Below are 19,420 nucleotides of genomic sequence, written 5' to 3' on the forward strand. Positions count from 1 at the left end.
AGTGCAGAGCTTACTTACTAGTTCTTGTTTTGAAACAGTCTTCGGAAGACTAGCGGTTTCCAGTGTGTGACTGTCAGGCAGAAGAGCAGCGGTTTCCAGTGTGTGAGGGTCAGGCAGAAGAACAGCGGTTGTCAGTTTACTGGTTTTCCCTGCTGATGCTCTCTGAGATACTTTTCTTTTTAAAATAAAGCTCTAGTATTTGGGCAGGAGAATCCCGAAGGTTAGAGTGCCCTTTAAGGCTGCTGTGTTCATTACCTTGAGTATAAAATAAAACTAAGGGTTATTTGCTGGCCATCTGGTCTATAGTCATGGACCATGTCTATGGCAAATCATTACATAAACTTGACACTTGCATTTAAAAATCAAAGCTTCATAAGCAAGTCCTCAATAGTTCCTGCCTCACAAATATGTCTGTCAGATATATTGGGCCAGAAGGCTGAAGATGATGCTCCAACATTATAGAGAGTGTTGGGTGACTGTCCAGGCAGTAAACTGTCTCTGCCATTTTCTCATTTTGGAAGCTGCTAACCCACACTTTTGGATGACTCAAGTAGTTAAGTTTCATTCCTTCTCAAGTCTCTGATGGGTTTGTATACCAGGTAGTTTAGTCTTACAGTTAACCTTAGCTGTTTAGGGGTTAAGATGTTTTTATGTCTAGATGGAGATTTTGAGTTGACAGAGATGAGATATGATAGATATTGAGTCTCATTCAGAATTTTAGACTCACCAAGATAGGAAAGATGTTTTCTACAAGGTGGCCAAATGTAATTAGCCAAGACACCTTGAATGTAGCATTCACATGATCCCTGATTGCTTCATGGTTCTTCTTGCTGTATGTAATTTTTCTATTTATATGTAACAATATAAATGTATATGCCAAAAAATCTTTAAAAAGAAAATAATAAAAATGCAGGCTAAGTCAGAAAAAAATAAAATAAAAACTTCAAATTTAAAATCTAATAATAGCAAGTTTTTATATAATATATATATTTTCCAGCATATAAAACACCCTTTATTACAGACTGAGGAGAAATATGTTACAAAATGAGAGTGGGTTCAGTCATTCATTATGAAGACTGAGAAGCTTTTAACAATAGGCATGAGACACTGCATCATGTGCAGGAGGTTGGTTCCCTTTGCTGTTAGAGCACGTGTGTGGTGATGCTCTGGAAAGTTAAAGCGTTCAAGAATTGAAGAGGTTGTTGACAGTTGTCGCTACTTATGTGGAAGTAGGAAATGGTGTACTCTAGAATTACTCACGAGTATGATATAAAAGCTTTGTCATGTATTTAATGAAATAATGGGAACCTTACATAGTGTAATATCTGGCATGGTTATAAATACATCTTTAACTTCAAATAATCTTTTAAAAATGAATGTATTTTGAAACACAAAATCTTTTTAAAATAAATGTGTATATTTTGACCAACATGTCAGTAGTTACATTGGTTTGCATGACTGGTGATAGGAATATTTTTTAAAAGTTTTATTTGACTTAGGCATGTGTCTGCATGTCTACATGTGCACCGTGTGCGTGCGGGGCCCAGCGAGGCCGGAAACCCTGGAGTTAGAGGCGGCTGTGAGCTGTCACATGGGTGCTGGGAATCGAACTCGGATCCCGTGGAAGAGCAGTAAGTGCTCTTAACCACTGAGCCATGGAATCTTCTTGATGTAGTCTATTTCGTACTCTTTATTCGTGGTGGTTTTAGCATATAGAACAGTCACTGAATGTGATGTTTGTGTCCATCCAAGTACTGAACAGACTGGGTCTGCTTATCTTCTGAGACAGTTAGGGCTGGATGGGATCGCAGTGATATGGCACTCAGCAGGTACTGAGCTCTCAGAAACATTGGTGACGAGCAGCCTGGTTATATCTTTAAAGTTTTATCCTAATTGAAGTTCATTTGAGGTATTACGAAAATAAACACAAATACTCATTGTGTTCCTTACTTAAATGAACATTGTTTTTAGAGTAGAAAAGAGCAGTTAAGTAGGCCGAATCTATTTGTATCTAGGGTGTTCCTTAGGAGTGAAATACAAAGATATATTTATCTGTGTGCAGTGATGTAATTTCTGAATAGTGCTGGTAAGTGGGGTTTTTGTTTGTTTGTTTGGTTGGTTTGGGTTTTTTTGGTTCTTTAAGACAGGGTTTTTCTGGATGATAGCCTTCCCTATCCTGCCAGACCAGGCTGGTCTCAAACTCAGAGACCTGCCTGCCTTGGCCTCCCTGATTGCTGGGATTAAAGGTGTACACCACGGCACTGGCTGTAAGATACTATTTTACTAACCTTTATTTATTCTCTTAAAAATAATGCTTTTAACATTCTAAACTTTGCTGAGCAGTTAAAAATTTTAATTGAAGCTGCTAATCTTAAGCAATGCCCCTCTGCTTTAAAAAGCTCTGACTTTGTGTGAGAGATAATTTCTTCCTTTAGTGCCATTCAGAATTTTAAAGTGAGCAAATTCTGTAACTGACTCATGCTCAGGACATCTGATGGCTGCAGTCTTTTAAATCTCCTGTGGGTGTTCCTGTGTGGATTTCACACTTCTCGACCCACACAGTGGTGTTGAGAAGGAATACGGCTGATGCTGCCATGCGTGGGGACAGTCCCTTAACACAGCCTTCCTACGGAGCTGATGATCTGACGCAAACCTGTGCCTTAGATGAAGCCACTGACCATGTTGTTCCATTGTCTGTATTTTAATTAAAAATGACATTGCTGGCATCTTCTCTGGTCCTTAAATACTCTTCTAAAGTATTTTTAATGCAATTCATCCAAATCTTTGTCGTCATGCATTATTGGTCATAGTTTCTCAGTATTTTAATTATTCTGACTTTTAAATTCTTTTATATTTCTCCATTTGATTTGAAATACCTTATTTTTCATAAGCTAAGGCCTTAACTATATACTAGCCTTTGTTTGGAGAATATTAATTTAATATTACAGTTTAACATTCTACAGTATTTTGAAAAAACAATTTAAAGTCTTAGGTTTGTTTCTCTGAATGGCTTATTCCTTTTGGGGGCGAATCTCAACACAGCCCTGGCTGGTCTTGAACTGACCATGTTAAGTGACCTTGAACCCCTAGTCCTCCTGCCTCTATCTCTCAAGTGGGGGTTTAAAGGAAGGTGTGTGTGCACCACGGCCACTCATGGTCTTGCATAAGGTAAAGGTTAGTAGCATTCCATTAAGGTAAAAGTGAAGCGTGCTGCCCAGCGTCTCCTCTCGGGGTGGCTGTTGAGTTTTGGACAGTGTCGGGGGTTCACCTTCTCTTGTGTGAGTGACATTTAGATTTTCACTAGGAGTAGTAACTTCAGTTCTGGGCTTGTCCCATGCTTGGAATTTTCTTCCTTTTACATATTTATTAAATACTTTTACTTTTGTATAAAAATAAAGACAGCTTCGGATTTATTCATTTCTTTTAGAAGCTTTCTTTAATTTTGACCTTTACCTCCCTGCAAATTAGTACTTGCAAAAATGTATTTAACTTGTTCATGTAGATAATCAAAGCATTTTAAATATCCTCTTTACTACAAATTAATTATGTATCCCTCCCAGATTTTAACATTTCTGTTTTTAATCTTGCTATCTTTATTTAACTAAAAAATTAGATTTACTTTATTTTTTGCTGGATTAATTATTTTGGTTAAAACTTTTATTATTTTCAAAGTTTAATTAATTTTGCATATAGACATGTAGAATTATTATCTGTAACATTTTTATGATTTGAAGTGTTATTGAAATATATCTAGTCTGTTCTGCTCTCATAGGTAATTAGAAGTAAGATGTGTTGTTTGTAGGTGGAACCTAATATCCACTGACTTAATGGAGAGGGAAGAAGAACCAGCCAGGGTTTGTTTATTTATACCCTCTGTTTCATTTGAGTTTCAGATTTGTTTTATTTCTGGTAAGCTCTTTTTTTTTTTTTAACTTTATTTATTTTCTATACAGTGTTCTGCCAGTATGCATGCCTGCACACCAGAATAGGGCATCAGATCTCATTATAGATGGTTGTGAGCCACCATGTGGATGCTGGGAATTGAACGCAGGACCTTTGGAAGAGCAGCCAGTGCTCTTAGCCTCTGAGCCATCTCTCCAGCCCCCTAAGCTCTTATTTTTAAACCTACATTTTAGTTGAGTGTAACCTGGCAATAGACAGTTGTAACTCTCCATTCCTTTTGTGTATGTCTTTCAACAATGTTCTACTTAAGTCTTGCACTGTATTTGCCTTCAGGTTTGTTCGCATAATTTTACATTTTAATTAGCTCAGTCTGTGGTTGCCTGCTGCTTTAATAAATAGAGACAGGAGTTTGTTCTTGGCTCTTTGTCTTTAATATGGGAGCATCTGCTGTTCTGTCTGCTGCTGTTTGCTGGTGTCTTCCCTCTTCTTCACTGCTCTCCAGTTCCTCCTTTTCTCCTTCCACTTCCTCCTTCCCTCCTTCCACTTCCTCCTTCCCTCCTTCCACTTCTTCCTTGCCTCCCCGTGATGCCTTGTTGTTATTTAGGGACTTCCAGGGAGTGCAGTGTGTCTGTGGGACTGAAAACACCCCTCCGCCCAACCAGAAACTGAATGTTTCTCAGTCTCCATCCGCCTTTACTGTAGGCTCTTTCTGGATCCCAGCAAGAACTTGTCTGTTATGAATGTTCTTTTTCTTTCCATATATTTGTAGATATTATCTATGAGGCTAGTATAAATTTTAGAGCAAGTTGTTTAGGTAGCTAGAGTTACAAGTAAGACCAGCATTGGATTTGCTAGGTTAATAGAACTACAGCGGGGTCATCTTTACATCAGTACAGGCTGAAAAAGTGAGTGCTTTAGTAAGCGTGATCCAGCCTGGTAAGCACTTGGAACACACACACACACACACACACACACACACACACACACACACACACTCACACACACACTCACACACACACATACACACTCACACACACACACTCTCCCCCCACACACACACATGCTCTCACACACACACATACACACTCACACACACACACTCACACATACACACACTCACACACACTCACACACACTCACACACACACACTCTCACACACACACACACTCACACACACACATACACACACACACACACACACACACACACACACACACACACACACACACGTACGCAGGAGCATCAGGTGCATTTGATGACCAAGTACATCATCTGTAGTGGAAAGCTGAGGTGCTTACTGGCTTATGCAGATGAAGGAGGCCGTAGTACCTATTGGAATAGTTTGTCCCCAGTTTTACTTTGTGGGGGGCTTGGGCATTTCTCTAGGGTGCTGAGTGATGGACACATGGAAATGGAGTCGGTAGGTAGAGGTCTTCTTTGGCAGGACTCACCATCATAAGCCTAGCATTTCTTTAGTTGTCCCCTGCCGCCAGACTTTTTTTTTTTTAAAGCCAATTCTACTAAGTAATTTCCTCACAAAGGATCCTAAAGCAGTTTTACAATATATTTCAGAGAACAATGCTCTCTGGGTTGCTAAATTTGAGAAATTGTGTCTCTATCTCCACATCCTCTTTATCTGTTACTTGAAATGGATTTTCTTAAATTGCCACCAGGTGGCAGTTTTGCATTTAGTAAGTCATTGCTTTAGTTTCAAGCTTCTGTTTCCTTCTCTTCCTGAGTCTGTCTCTCAAGTTCAAGAGGGTCTTAACTACCTTTGTGTGTAAATCGAATATGCTTGGAAGTGGGCAGCAGCGCAGGGCTGGGGCTGGACTCCCCGTGCCCTGGAGTGTAGCTGGGGTGTAGCTGGTTATACTTCCAGCACTGGCCCCTTGACGCTCCCTTCTGCTGCTGCTGCCCAGGCTTTCTGCTCGCTGGCTGTGCTCCTGGTCCCTTCCCTGCTGTCCCAGTGTGTATGTGGATTCTTTGAGATGGGGGCCTTGGGCTGCTGTGTACATAGATAGCCTGGCTCGCAGTAGACGTTTAGTACCTGTTTGTTAGTGGAGGCAGAGAGCGTGAGGACTCTGACAGTCATGCTTGTAGCATAAAATGAGCACGTACAAGATGCTTGCCAAAGACCCCAGTCTAGTATAAGACCATCAGCTTTGTGTGTATATGTGAGTATATGTGTTTGTATGTATGTATAGATGGTGTGTGGTGTGTGTGTTATGTATACATGATAGCTGTGTGCATGTGAGTGCATATACATGCATGCTGTGAAATGAGTGTTGAGGTCAGAAGACAGCCTGAGGTGTCCGGTCTTGCCCTCCATGTTGTTTGAGTCAGGGTCTCTGTTGTTTATGGCTGTGTACAGCAGGCTACCTAGCACAAGAGCTTCTAGAAATCCTCCTGCCTCTTCTTCCCGTCCTGGGAGGGATGAACTGGGATTAAAAGCAGTTAGGCTTCTACACCTGGCTTTTCTGAGAGTTCTCTGGGGCTCCATGCTCAGGTCCTCAGGCTTGAAAGGCAAGAACTTCAACCACGATTACCAAGTCTGTTTTAGAAGTTGTATTTTGAAATACCTTCAAGCGTAAGGAAATGTTAGACACTTTGTCATGATGTTGAGTGAAGTGGTGCCCTGGGTTTCTCTTCTACAAACCATGGCTTTTTGTGTGTCCCTGTAGCATGACTGTTAGGGGTAGGGAACTATCATTAATAGTGGAAACACCATCTAGTTCTTGGATCCCCATTTAAGGTAAACTTTCTTTTTTTTTTAATCAATAAAATGGTTTAGCTCAAAGCCACATTTTCAGTCTTCAATTCTCTCATACATTCAACTGATGCTCCATGTTCTTTCAGTGATAGAACACATGGGATTGAAGAACTCGGCAAAGATAAAGTAAGTAAATGCAAACAAAGTAAGCAGAAGTGGTGATGTTAATGTTAGAGAAATTTAATAATGGTAAAAAACCCCAAGTAGCTGAGAGACCCGGGCTATTCACTAGTTGCTGTCTTAAGATGCCACCAACCTTTCTGTGGTAAGCTTGTCATGGAGACCTATAGAAACAGAGAAAACACTCCAATAGTTAACTTTATTGAAGACAGCTATTAGTAAAATAGAATCTGACATAGCAAGCAGTTACAACATAAGCAAGGATGTAAAGATTGTCGTATACCCAAACTTGGCTTTGGATTTTTTAGGGGTCCACTTTTGAGATATATTTGAGGGTGTGCTCTAGCAACCTGAGCGTAAAACGTAGCAAAGAGAAGGATGCTGGGTGTGAGAAATGATGGACCTCGTGCAGGAGGGTAAAAGCTGGTGGGCTCCCACATTCACAAAAACATCAGAGGTGTGAGAGGAAAGCAAAGCAGCTGCCTCCATCCACCACAGAGATGAGTGAGGACAGAACTTGTAAACTCTGATGTTGGGCTCAGGAATGGAGCAAACATATGTTAAAAGGTTGTAGTTTCTGGCAAAGACATGAAAGAAGCACTTGAACTGGATGCTGAGAGCCTCTGGGGGAGCACACGCCTTGGCTGTCCGTGGCTGTGCCTGCACTGTCGTAGCCAAGACCATCAGCTGCTTCATCACCAGGAAACTCACTGACCTAAACTACTGGTAGAAATTAACAAAGAAGTGATTAGCTTTTGGAAAGTATATATATTATTCTTAAATATCTTTTTTTAAAAAGAAGAAATTTAAAACTGAGGTTAGAAATTATTTAGAACCATCTGCTCAGCATGATAGCTACTAGCCACATGAGGGTATTAAAATAAAAGTAAATATTTAAAAAATTGAATTCTCCTGTAGAGCTAGGATCATTGCTTAATAAATGCCCTTTTATAAAATGCATTTCCTTTTAGCATAAGGCTGACTCAGATGTAGGGAGCATAATAACTTAACCAGCATTAACTTGTAAACGGAAGTGGTTGTATTCTTAAAAAAAAAAAAAGCTGAAAGTAAGCATCCAAGTAAGAAACTAGAGAAGGAGATAAACCAAAGGAAAGGAAGAGGATTAGTGAAAATAAATGCTAAAAATATTTAGACCAAAATAAAGCAAAACACACAAATACTATGTTTAGAAAGAAGTAGGGTGTGGGGGTGGGGCACATGCAGAGGCTAAAGGAGTAGGATGCTATCCCGCTGTCACTCCCACTGAGCTCAGTAGGAAAGAGCACTTGTTGCAGAAGCATAAGGATCTGAGTTCAAATCCCCAGTACATATGCAAAGAGTTGGATGTGGCTATATATGTGCCCGTAATCCCAGCACTGTGTGGGCACAGAGAGGATCCTGGGGCTTACTGTCTGTCAGCCTTGCTCTGGGTTCAATGAGAATCCTGCCTCAAATTTAAAATTAATATAAAAAAATCGTATGCGTTTGGGTGTTTTGCCTGAATGTATGTGTGTGCAGAACATGCATGCCAGGTCCTGCAGGTCAGAAGAAGGTGTTGAATCTCCTGGAACTGGAGATACAGGTGGTTGCGAGTTGCCGTGTGGATGTTGGGAACCAAACCTGGGTCCTCTAGAGAGGAACGGTCAGTGCTTTCGACTGCAGAGCCATCTCTCCAGCCCTCCCAAAGCGGAGATTTAAAGAGGATCTAAACTCCTGACAAGCGGCAGCTGAGCCTGGTGGTGCGCTCCTACAATGGTGCGCTTCACAGCCGAAGTGGAAAGCAGAAGCACAACGTAGGCTATATGAGACGCTGCTGTAAGAAACCGAACCAGGGCAGAGAGATGGCTCAGTGGTTAAGAGCACTGGCTACTGCTCCAGAGGACCTGGGTTCAGTTCTCAGCAACCACATGGCAGCTCACAACTGTCTGTAACTCCAGTTCAGGGGATCTGCCTCCCTCACACAGGCACACAAAACACCGGTGCACATTTTAAAAAAAGAAAAAAGAAACCACCCCCCCCCCAAAAAAAAAGGGTGGGGAGAGAATATATTTTTAACTTTGTAAAACTAAGTTATTATACTTTTGTTATTTATTCTAGCAGATGATGGAAGTAATGAAGTGAGTTTGAGTTTACTTTTCTGAACCTAGTGTGATCTCTGTGTACTTAGTTTTTAGACGGACCAGAGAGATGCTCATGGCTGAGAGTGCTCCCTGTGCCTGCAGAGGACTGGGGTTCAGTGTCAGCATCCATGCCAGGGGGCTCCCTCTCCACGGACTTGTACACCTCTATTCCCTACAGTTGTCAGCATTCAAATACAGAAACAGAACTTTAAAAACAACCAATCTAAGAAAAGCATAGCGACCGCACAGGGAAGGGAGCTTACAGTAAGGAGCCCCCACCTGACAGTGTGCCCAGCAGCTGTGTGTGCCCAACAGCTGTGTGTGTCCAGCAGCTGTGTGTGTCCAGCAGCTGTGTGTGCCCAGCAGCTGTGCAGGGAGCTCGTTCTTCTGCCTGCCTATGGTGCTGAAAGACCCTGAGTAAAATGAGTCTGACGTCTAAATGCAGTCATAGGTCTGGTGAAACTATTCAAGCTATAGAATTAATAGCACCATCTAGGGTGGGTGGTTGAGAGGATATAGTGACTATGTTTATACGTCTAAAAACAGCAGTGTCTGGCACATAGAGATTATTTGCTATCTCTTGTATTATACATGATGGAATTGATTTGAGAAATTTGGCCAATATTGCACTGAGTAGTATATAACATTTTGATTAAAATTATGAGAAAACCGTTGATTGTCCTTATCAGCAATTAAGATTGTGATTTCCCAAAATGCAATGAAAGTAGAAAATAAAAGTAACATCCATAGGGGAACCTCTGCCTTTAAGGAGCAGACAGTAGGGTAATTCACCCTAGAGACCCAGGAGGTGACATAGCTGCTGTGGGTTGCTGTGTGTGTGTGTGTGTGTGTGTGTGTGTGTGTGTGTGTGTGTGTGTGTGTGTGTGTTAGACAAGAAAGGCAGGGCGCAGTGGCACATGCCTGTAATTCTAGCATGGGGGCAGAAGCATGGGGCTCTCTGTGAGTTCGAGGCCAGCCTGGTCTATGTAGTGAGTCAAGGACAGCTAAGGCTACACAGAGAAACCCTGTCTCAAAGCAAAAACAAAAACATCAAAAACATAATAAATAAATAAATGGAATAAAATACAGGTATATCTAATGAAATATTCCTACATCAGAGAATGATTACATTTTGAAGGCAGAATTTAAATTCAAGCCTGATCTCAGGAAAAGCCATCAATATCTCCAAAATTAACACGAATTTATCAATTACAGTTAAAAAAAAGTCTAGTGTATCAGGTTATGGAATGAAATCAAATGATTTGATGGTTTTCATTTGGGGGTAAGGGGAAGGCAAGATCTCACGTTGTAGACTATGCTAGCCTGGAACACACATCTTCAGTGCTGGGATTAGAGGAGTGCACCACCATATCTGGCTAAGTAATGCGATTTTAAAGCTCATGTGAAAAGCATATTTCTGAAAGCATCCAGTAAAGTACATTGCATATTTAACCCTATTTTCATTATCAGTTCCCACCCGTTTAGAGTTTCTATTGCTCTGATGGAACACCATGACCAAAAGGCAACTTGGAGAGGAAAGGGTTTATTTGGCTTACACTTCCACATCACTGTCTATCATTGGAGGAGGTCAGGACAGGAAGTCAAGCAGGCTGGACCTGCAGGCAGGAGCTGATGCAGAGGCCTTGGAGGGCTGCTGCCTACTGGCTTGCTCCCCATGGCTCACTCAGCTTACCTTCTTACAGAACCCAGGACCACTAGCCCAGGGGTGGCTCCACCCACAGTGGGCTGGCCCTCCCCCATCCATCTCTAATTAAGAACATGCCCTACAGCTGGATCTTATGGAGGCATTTTCTCAATTGAGGCTCCCTCCTCTCTGATGACTCTAGCTTGTGTCAAGTTGACATAAGACTAGCCAGCACACAAGTCTAATGTTAACACTAATGTGGAGAAGGAATGGAAACAAACATGAATTTTTATGGCCTTTCTCACTGCATATGAGATTCTAGAGAATTAAAGGAGTATTGTGTATGTGACCAGTGTGGCATGTGTGGCTTGTGTGTACATGTAATTTGTGTGTGTGTGTGTGGCCTGTGTGTGTCTGTGGTGTGTCTGTGTGGCATGTGTGTGTGGCGTGTGTATCTGTGTGTGACATGTGTTTGTGTTGCATGTGTATGTGTTTGTTGTATGTGTGTGTCTGTGTTGTATGTGTGTGGCATGTGTGTATGTGTCTGTGTGGCGTGTGTGTGTCTGTTGTGTGTGTGGCATGTGTGTATGTGTCTGTGTGGCATGTGTGTATGTGTGTGGCCTGTGTTGTGTGTATGGTGTGTGTGTGTGTGACATGTGCGCACATGCATGCACATTGTGGTCCTGTGTGCAGCTGAGGATGGTCTCAGGTCCTAGCTTTTACCTTTAATTCTACTTCTCTTTGTTGTGGGCTTCTCTTTGTTGTAGGCTACACTTTGGCCAGGTTCGCTGCATGGGCTTCCTCCTGCCATCTGAGAGCACTGCAATTATAAAACATGTGCTGCTGCCTACATGGGTTCTGGGGGTTCATGGAGCTTCATGCTTGGGTGGCGAGTTTTACCTTCAGGGCTGTCTCCCTAGCTTCTCAAGATTTCTTTATTATGCTCGCCTGTTTTACTTTTTACAAGAAATGAATTAGTTGGTCAAATATATAAAATGTAACAGAAAAGAATTGGTAGCCATTCAATCTGAAGTTATCTCATTTTGATTAAAATTTAAAAGGAGATATTGGGGATATTATTGGCTCAATTATAATTTAAGAAATCTCTCAGATTTCTCTAATACATCCTAAAATAATGAAATACAATATTCCTCAGTTTTCCTGGAATTTTGGTGCTTTCTAGAAAGGCAAGATTCATTTTTACATGAACAATTCTGAAAAGAACTTTGTCTCTCCTTTCCTCCTCTTTCAAAGGCATGCAGCCACTTATGTATTCAGTTCAGGAAGCACTGAACGCCAGACCATGGTGGATTCGTACGGGCGCTGACATTTGTTACTACAAGTAAGTACTCTCCCAGAAGCTCTCATGAGGGAACATTCTAGGCTGCTTCAGTATGACAGTGAAAATAGGCTTAGTGTGTGTGTGTGTGCTGACTAGTTTTATGCCAACTCATACAAGGTAGAGTCACTGGAAAGGAGGGCGCCTTGATTAAGAAAATGCCTCCATAAGACTGGATTGTAGGCAAGCCTGTCATATTCCTAATTAGTGATTTGATGTGGGAGTGCCCAGCCCATTGTGACTGGTGGTACCCCTAGGCTGGTGGTACCCCTAGGCTGGTGGTACCCCTAGGCTAGTGGTCCTGCATTCTGTAAAAAAGCAGGCTGAGCAAGCCATAGGGAGCAAGCCAGTAAGCAGTTCCTGCCTGGAAGGTTCCTGACCTGACTTCTTTCAGTGATGAACAGTGCTGTGGAAGTGTGAGCTAAATAAATCCTTTCCTTTCCTAGTTACTTTGGTCATGATGTTTTGACACAGCAACAGTAACCTTAAGTTTATTAGCTCCTTGAGAATTTCACACAATGAATTTTGACCTTAGTGAACCCCTGCTCCTTCCTCTAACTCTTCCCAACTCCACTCCCGTCTCCCAACGCCCCTAAGTTTGTCTCTTCCTCCTTTTCCTCTTCCTCCTCTTTTAAAAATCACCCATGGAGTTGAGTTTGTGCTGCTCGTATACATGTGTGTGGGGACATCCGTTGGAGCAGCGTGGCTGACCTAGCAGGGGCAACACCATTAAAGAACACCATCCCTGTCTCCTTCAGCAGACTGTCCTTAGCTTCCCTGGTGGGAGCAGAGGCTGTTAACCCTGTGAGTGCAGGCACTCTCAGCTGCCATGAGCTCATGAGGGCAGCCGTCCTCTTATATGCAGAAGTCACTGTTTCAGTCTGGTCTTCTCTGACCTCTGGATTTTTGAATCTTTTCTTCTCTTCTGAAGTGGTCCCTGGCCTGTGTGTTGTGTATGATGCAGATGCCCCATTTGTGACTACAGCTTCACTTGAAAGCAACCTAGAAATCCTCCTCCTTCCTACCCATTCTACTCTAATTCTGTATGTAAGATGTTTCCAGGTAGCCGCCTCTCTATTTTATAGTGCTTATCTTACTTCCCATAACGTACACTGAGAACGCGCCTCTTGCATCCTCCACCCGTGCAGTTGGCGGCAGTTCCTTTACACTGTTGACCACTCAGTGCAGTTCTCTGCTTTATTATTCCTGGGGTGTGTGCGTGCTGTACCCTTGAGAGTGTTTTGAAGCTAGAAGGTGCGGTTCACTATTTGACAGTTGGAAAGGCTGTTCTGTAAGTCAGGCGTGCCTTTTCTTGATAGAAGGGCCAGTGACTACAGTTTGCTGCTGTCTTTTCCGAAATATTTAACTAATGCACACATACTTTCACATTAAACTCTTAAAATGTAAACCATGGAAGTGTGTGACTGATAACCCTGTCCACCTCTCTCACTGCGTGGACTCTGACTCTCCTGCCCCCTTACTGGTAGGGGCCCCTCCCTTCATCCTCTTAGAGAACGTCCTTTTTGCTATGAGCTGCATGCCAGCTAAGGCCTATTTAGTTGGAGCTCCCTGTGGTCTTCTGTGGCACATAAACACTAAACAACAGAGGAGGTTATCAAGTTTGAAAACCTCTGCATCTAAATTAAACATTTAGAATTCCTTTTTTAAAAACTTTTTATTCTTTGTGAATTTCATACCTTGTACCCCAATCCCACTCATCTTCCTGTCCCTTTATAACTGCCCTCTGTCCTTGTAACCTCCCCCAAAACAAAATGATTTAAATTTTTTTTAATTTTTATTATTTCTTAAATTCTATTTTTAAATAATCATTTTCCATCATTCACATAGGACTTTCCATGTTTATAGTTTCAGTCTTGGTGTTTATCTCTGTTGGATGCCAGGTCCTGTTCTGTTAGTCTTGAGTTTCCCATGAGGTGGATTTTGATTTCTACTATTGTTCTGAAGTAGCGCTGCAGTCTCATCCCTTGTGGCTTTGCCAGAAGAGGATGGCTCCTAGAAATTAAGCTGATTTAACAGTTTATGCCCCCCCTGTGGAGAAACCTATGTCTTAAGTGCTGTTACTTTCTGGGAAAGCAACGGGCTTCATCTCAGTAAGGTCCAGTCCCTCCCCATTTGTTAGCAAAATCAGTAGCAGACGCAAAGGAGCCAACATGCACCCTCACCTCCACCTACGCGCTTTGTGGTGCCGCAGTGTCTAGTCAGGTCAGTGGGAGGGCGCCCTGCATCACTGCTCTCTCCTGGGCCGTGATGGGCAGGGCTTTGCGAGAGCCGCCTAGGCACCATGTTTCTCTACATTTCAATGCTCTCTGCATTGCAAAGTGTGACCACAACACGATTAAGTTGTCGTCTGTGTTTGGCTTACCTTTTTCTTTTTCTCTGGCTACTTCCAGATCAAACTGTAATTCAGTTCAGCTTAGCATTTATTGGTTAACACTTTGTATGTTTCATGTGTCGCTGTGGCTGCTTTCTAGGAGTCTGAAATCAGATAGTTAGGACTGGAGACTGTTGAGTGAGCTAGGGATAGAGCAAAGCTGTCTTCTGTCAGCATGTATGCCTTGTTTGTTGATAGCCTGTAACTTTTATGGAACTACTGTATGGTGCCATACATGGCGCTCTAGTTAGCTGTCAACTCAGGGAAGAAACAGTTTTCAAGGCCCCCCTCTTGACCCTGTTTTGTATGTTTCTGAGCTCTAGCACTTGCCATTATCTGACCACTCAATACAGTGAGGGAGTTAATGAGTAGTTTAAATATGGCTGTTGATAAGTGGCCCGTAAGCCCTGGTTTTTCAAGAGCTTTTAGAACTTTAGAAATTAAGTTGGTAGAGTATCTTTAAAGTCCAATACTTAAAGACTTTAAAACTTTTAAAAGCCATGAACAGGATGTTGCCCCCCATGTGTCCGCTGCTATCTTTGAAATGTTACCATCGTTTGTGCATTTCAGAACTCCTTACTTCCATCTTGATTTGTAAAATGTTTAATATTTATTTATTTACACTGGGGACAGGCGTAGGAGGGTGGTGGTCCTGCCATTGCTCCAGTGTGGAGGTCAGAGGACAACTTTGGATTTGGTTCTTTCTTCCCACTGTGGTTCTGGGTACTGAATTTAGGGTGTCAGGTTTGACAGCAGCTGCCTTTACCCACTGAGCATCCTGCAGGTGGCCCCAGGCTGAATTTTTAAAGCAAATGTCAGACACCATATTTTGTCTAGAAATACTTATCTCTAAAACACGAAGACCCCTTATGACCATCTAACCACCTTGCCATTATCATACATCAGAAAAACTAAGAAAATTCCTTAATATACCTTAATCAGTTTTCAGATATCCTCAGTTGCCATATAAATGCTGCTTGGTTCTTGTTTTTTTTCCATTAGGTTTGATGAAAGATCACACATTACATTGTTTTTAAGTATATAAAAGCATGGAAAGTGATTTATTTGCAGGACTGTTAGCAGAAAAGAACAGTAATGGAAAAAACACACTCTTGAAAGTAGTCCATGTTAGAAATCTCTCGTGCTCAGAACTCATCACACTTAACTTATGTTAATTTGTTGTTTAAATATTTTTTATCAATAGGTTTCCCTTTTCTCTGATTGTTCTTAAACTGGCTTGTTTCTGGTATTGGACTCTTACATTTGTCTTTTGTGGATTGCATCTTTGCTATTAACAAATGTATCTTATTAAGTCCTTGTACATTGGCAGATGTGAAAGCTTAATCAAGTTTAGGTTTATTTTTGGCAAGAGTACTCATCTGTGACGCAGCACATTCCCCTCATTCCACATTAGGAAGCATTAGGAAACGTCGTCATCCTTTCTGGCTGTTTCCCCCCTTTAATCTCAACTCTAATTATGGGGAAATGCCAGGAGCTGTGGCTTGACCCATGGACGTGTTCCTCAGCCTGTTGTCCAATGGATTAACTGAAGGTGTGAATCATGGTGTGGAGAACGCGCCCTTCATGTACAGTTGTTCACTCTAGAGAAGAGAGCAGTGCTGCCAGGTGATGGTGCAGACCCAATGGCCTTCTTAGTGTGCCTGGATGGCTTGGAGGAGCATAGTCCCCATAATCTCAAGTGTTTGAACGCTTGCTCCATAGTTGGTGGAATTGTTTGGGAAGGATTAGGAGGTGTGGCTTTGTTGGAGGAAGCCTGTGGCTTTGAGGTTTCAGATGCAATATCACCTGCAGTGTGCTCTCCCTCTGCCTCATGCTTGGGGAGCTTAGCTCTGAGCTTTGATTCAGCACCATGGCTGCCTGTTTACCTGCCTGATGCTATGCTCCCCTGCTGTGACGTCACAACAGGATGGACTCTACTAGAAACTGTAAGCCTCAAATAAACTCTTTTCTTCTATACCTTGGTCACAGTGTCTTATCATGGCAATAGGAAAGGAATTAAGACAGCGTCTGTTGACTAACAGTTCCGCTAAACTGAACATCCACTGGGGCTTTTCTTTTTGTGTCTGAAATTCTACTTAATAAAATTAGCAAAGGAAAATCAGAGTATCTATGCATGGAAAATAAAGTGCTTTATTTCTTTTCAATTGCAGAAATCACTTCTCCAGAAGTTCAGTTGCTGCTGGAGGGCAGAAGGGGAAGTCCTACTACACCATCACATTCACTGTGAGCTTCCCACATAAGGATGACGTGTGCTACTTTGCCTATCACTATCCATACACATACTCAACCCTGCAGGTGAGAGACGCTGACTGTAACCGTACATATCACTTTGTATTATGAGTGAGTATCAGTTGCTTCTGGGAACATACACCCACAGGGCAGGGGAGGTTGTAGCATTTGTTAGAAACACTGCAGATGGGGGTGCAGTAAGTGAAGGCCTGGTGTGTGGCTCAAAGAATAGGGCCCACCTTTGGACTTGTAGCTCCACACAGAAAACCCAGATACGGTTGACTGATCCCCAGTGCCAGGGGCAAAGGACTGGGATCCTCGGTGCTTGGCTCAGGCTCAGTGGGAGACCCATCTCAGAAAAGAAAGAAAAGTAAAGGTAAAGAGCAATGAGTGCTCGACACCTTCATAGTGTTGGCCTTCATGTGCACTCACACGGGGGAGTCCATCTGCATACAAGTGTGCACACATGCCCACTCCCATGCTGCCACAAATGGAATAGAGCTTTATAGAAGAAGGAAGGAAATTTTATATATTTCATTTATCATTTGTAGGAACTGGTACTTCTTCCACTTTCTGTGAACAAATTTTAACTGAGATTTCAGTTTGCTTAACTAAAAGCACTATAATATACATATAAATCTTGTAGAAAAATGTAACAGTAGGGAAGTAAATCCACATTTTGAATTATTTTGAATTTTTCTGTGGAAAAGTTAGTTTTTGGTATAGGAGCTAGGTTAATTCTGTAACCCAAGACTCCAGCTCCTTAGCATGTGGTGTGTAGAAGCTGTTGGACCACCGAGTGTGTGTACGAGCTGTGGGACCACCGAGTGTGTGTACGAGCTGTGGGACCACCGAGTGTGTGTACGAGCTGCGGGACCACCGAGTGTGTGTACGAGCTGCGGGACCACCGAGTGTGTGTACGAGCTGCGGGACCACCGAGTGTGTGTACGAGCTGCGGGACCACCGAGTGTGTGTACGAGCTGCGGGACCACCGAGTGTGTGTACGAGCTGTGGGACCACCGAGTGTGTGTGAGCTGTGGGACCACCGAGTGTGTGTACGAGCTGCGGGACCACCGAGTGTGTGTGAGCTGCGGGACCACTGAGTGTGTGTACGAGCTGTGGGACCACCGAGTGTGTGTACGAGCTGTGGGACCACTGAGTGTGTGTGAGCTGTGGGACCACCGAGTGTGTGTACGAGCTGCGGGACCACCGAGTGTGTGTACGAGCTGCGGGACCACCGAGTGTGTGTACGAGCTGCGGGACCACCGAGTGTGTGTACGAGCTGTGGGACCACCGAGTGTGTGTACGAGCTGTGGGACCACTGAGTGTGTGTGAGCTGTGGGACCACCGAGTGTGTGTACGAGCTGCGGGACCACCGAGTGTGTGTACGAGCTGCGGGACCACCGAGTGTGTGTACGAGCTGCGGGACCACCGAGTGTGTGTACGAGCTGCGGGACCACCGAGTGTGTGTACGAGCTGTGGGACCACTGAGTGTGTGTGAGCTGTGGGACCACCGAGTGTGTGTACGAGCTGCGGGACCACCGAGTGTGTGTACGAGCTGCGGGACCACCGAGTGTGTGTACGAGCTGCGGGACCACCGAGTGTGTGTACGAGCTGTGGGACCACCGAGTGTGTGTACGAGCTGTGGGACCACTGAGTGTGTGTGAGCTGCGGGACCACCGAGTGTGTGTACGAGCTGCGGGACCACCGAGTGTGTGTACGAGCTGCGGGACCACCGAGTGTGTGTACGAGCTGCGGGACCACCGAGTGTGTGTACGAGCTGCGGGACCACCGAGTGTGTGTACGAGCTGTGGGACCACCGAGTGTGTGTACGAGCTGCGGGACCACCGAGTGTGTGTACGAGCTGCGGGACCACTGAGTGTGTGTACGAGCTGCGGGACCACCGAGTGTGTGTGAGCTGCGGGACCACCGAGTGTGTGTACGAGCTGCGGGACCACCGAGTGTGTGTACGAGCTGCGGGACCACCGAGTGTGTGTGAGCTGTGGGACCACCGAGTGTGTGTACGAGCTGCGGGACCACCGAGTGTGTGTACGAGCTGCGGGACCACCGAGTGTGTGTACGAGCTGCGGGACCACCGAGTGTGTGTGAGCTGTGGGATCACTGAGTGTGTGTGAGCTGCGGGACCACCGAGTGTGTGTACGAGCTGCGGGACCACTGAGTGTGTGTACGAGCTGCGGGACCACCGAGTGTGTGTGAGCTGCGGGACCACCGAGTGTGTGTACGAGCTGTGGGACCACCGAGTGTGTGTACGAGCTGCGGGACCACCGAGTGTGTGTGAGCTGTGGGACCACCGAGTGTGTGTACGAGCTGCGGGACCACCGAGTGTGTGTACGAGCTGCGGGACCACCGAGTGTGTGTGAGCTGCGGGACCACCGAGTGTGTGTACGAGCTGCGGGACCACCGAGTGTGTGTACGAGCTGCGGGACCACCGAGTGTGTGTGAGCTGCGGGACCACCGAGTGTGTGTATGAGCTGCGGGACCACCGAGTGTGTGTACGAGCTGCGGGACCACCGAGTGTGTGTACGAGCTGCGGGACCACCGAGTGTGTGTGAGCTGTGGGACCACCGAGTGTGTGTACGAGCTGCGGGACCACCGAGTGTGTGTACGAGCTGCGGGACCACCGAGTGTGTGTACGAGCTGCGGGACCACCGAGTGTGTGTGAGCTGTGGGACCACCTAGTGTGTGTACGAGCTGCGGGACCACCGAGTGTGTGTACGAGCTGCGGGACCACCGAGTGTGTGTGAGCTGTGGGACCACCGAGTGTGTGTACGAGCTGCGGGACCACCGAGTGTGTGTATGAGCTGCGGGACCACCGAGTGTGTGTGAGCTGCGTGACCACCGAGTGTGTGTACGAGCTGC

General features: G+C 44.3%; 1 protein-coding gene across 9 annotated transcripts in view; it reads left to right on the forward strand.

Annotated features, from left to right (window-relative positions):
- AGTPBP1 (ATP/GTP binding carboxypeptidase 1) overlaps positions 1-19,420 on the forward strand; it is a 119,957-nt gene that overhangs the window by 74,534 nt on the left and 26,003 nt on the right. For all 9 annotated transcript variants that reach the window (XM_084797155.1, XM_084797158.1, XM_084797159.1 and 6 more), the window contains 2 exons: positions 11,814-11,901; positions 16,462-16,606. In XM_084797155.1, coding sequence (XP_084653281.1) covers positions 11,814-11,901; positions 16,462-16,606 — 233 coding nt within the window. The remainder of the gene's footprint in view (positions 1-11,813; positions 11,902-16,461; positions 16,607-19,420) is intronic.

This window comes from Acomys minous (assembly GCF_964271855.1).
Source record: "Acomys minous genome assembly, chromosome: 9".
Taxonomy (NCBI): Eukaryota; Metazoa; Chordata; class Mammalia; order Rodentia; family Muridae; genus Acomys; species Acomys minous.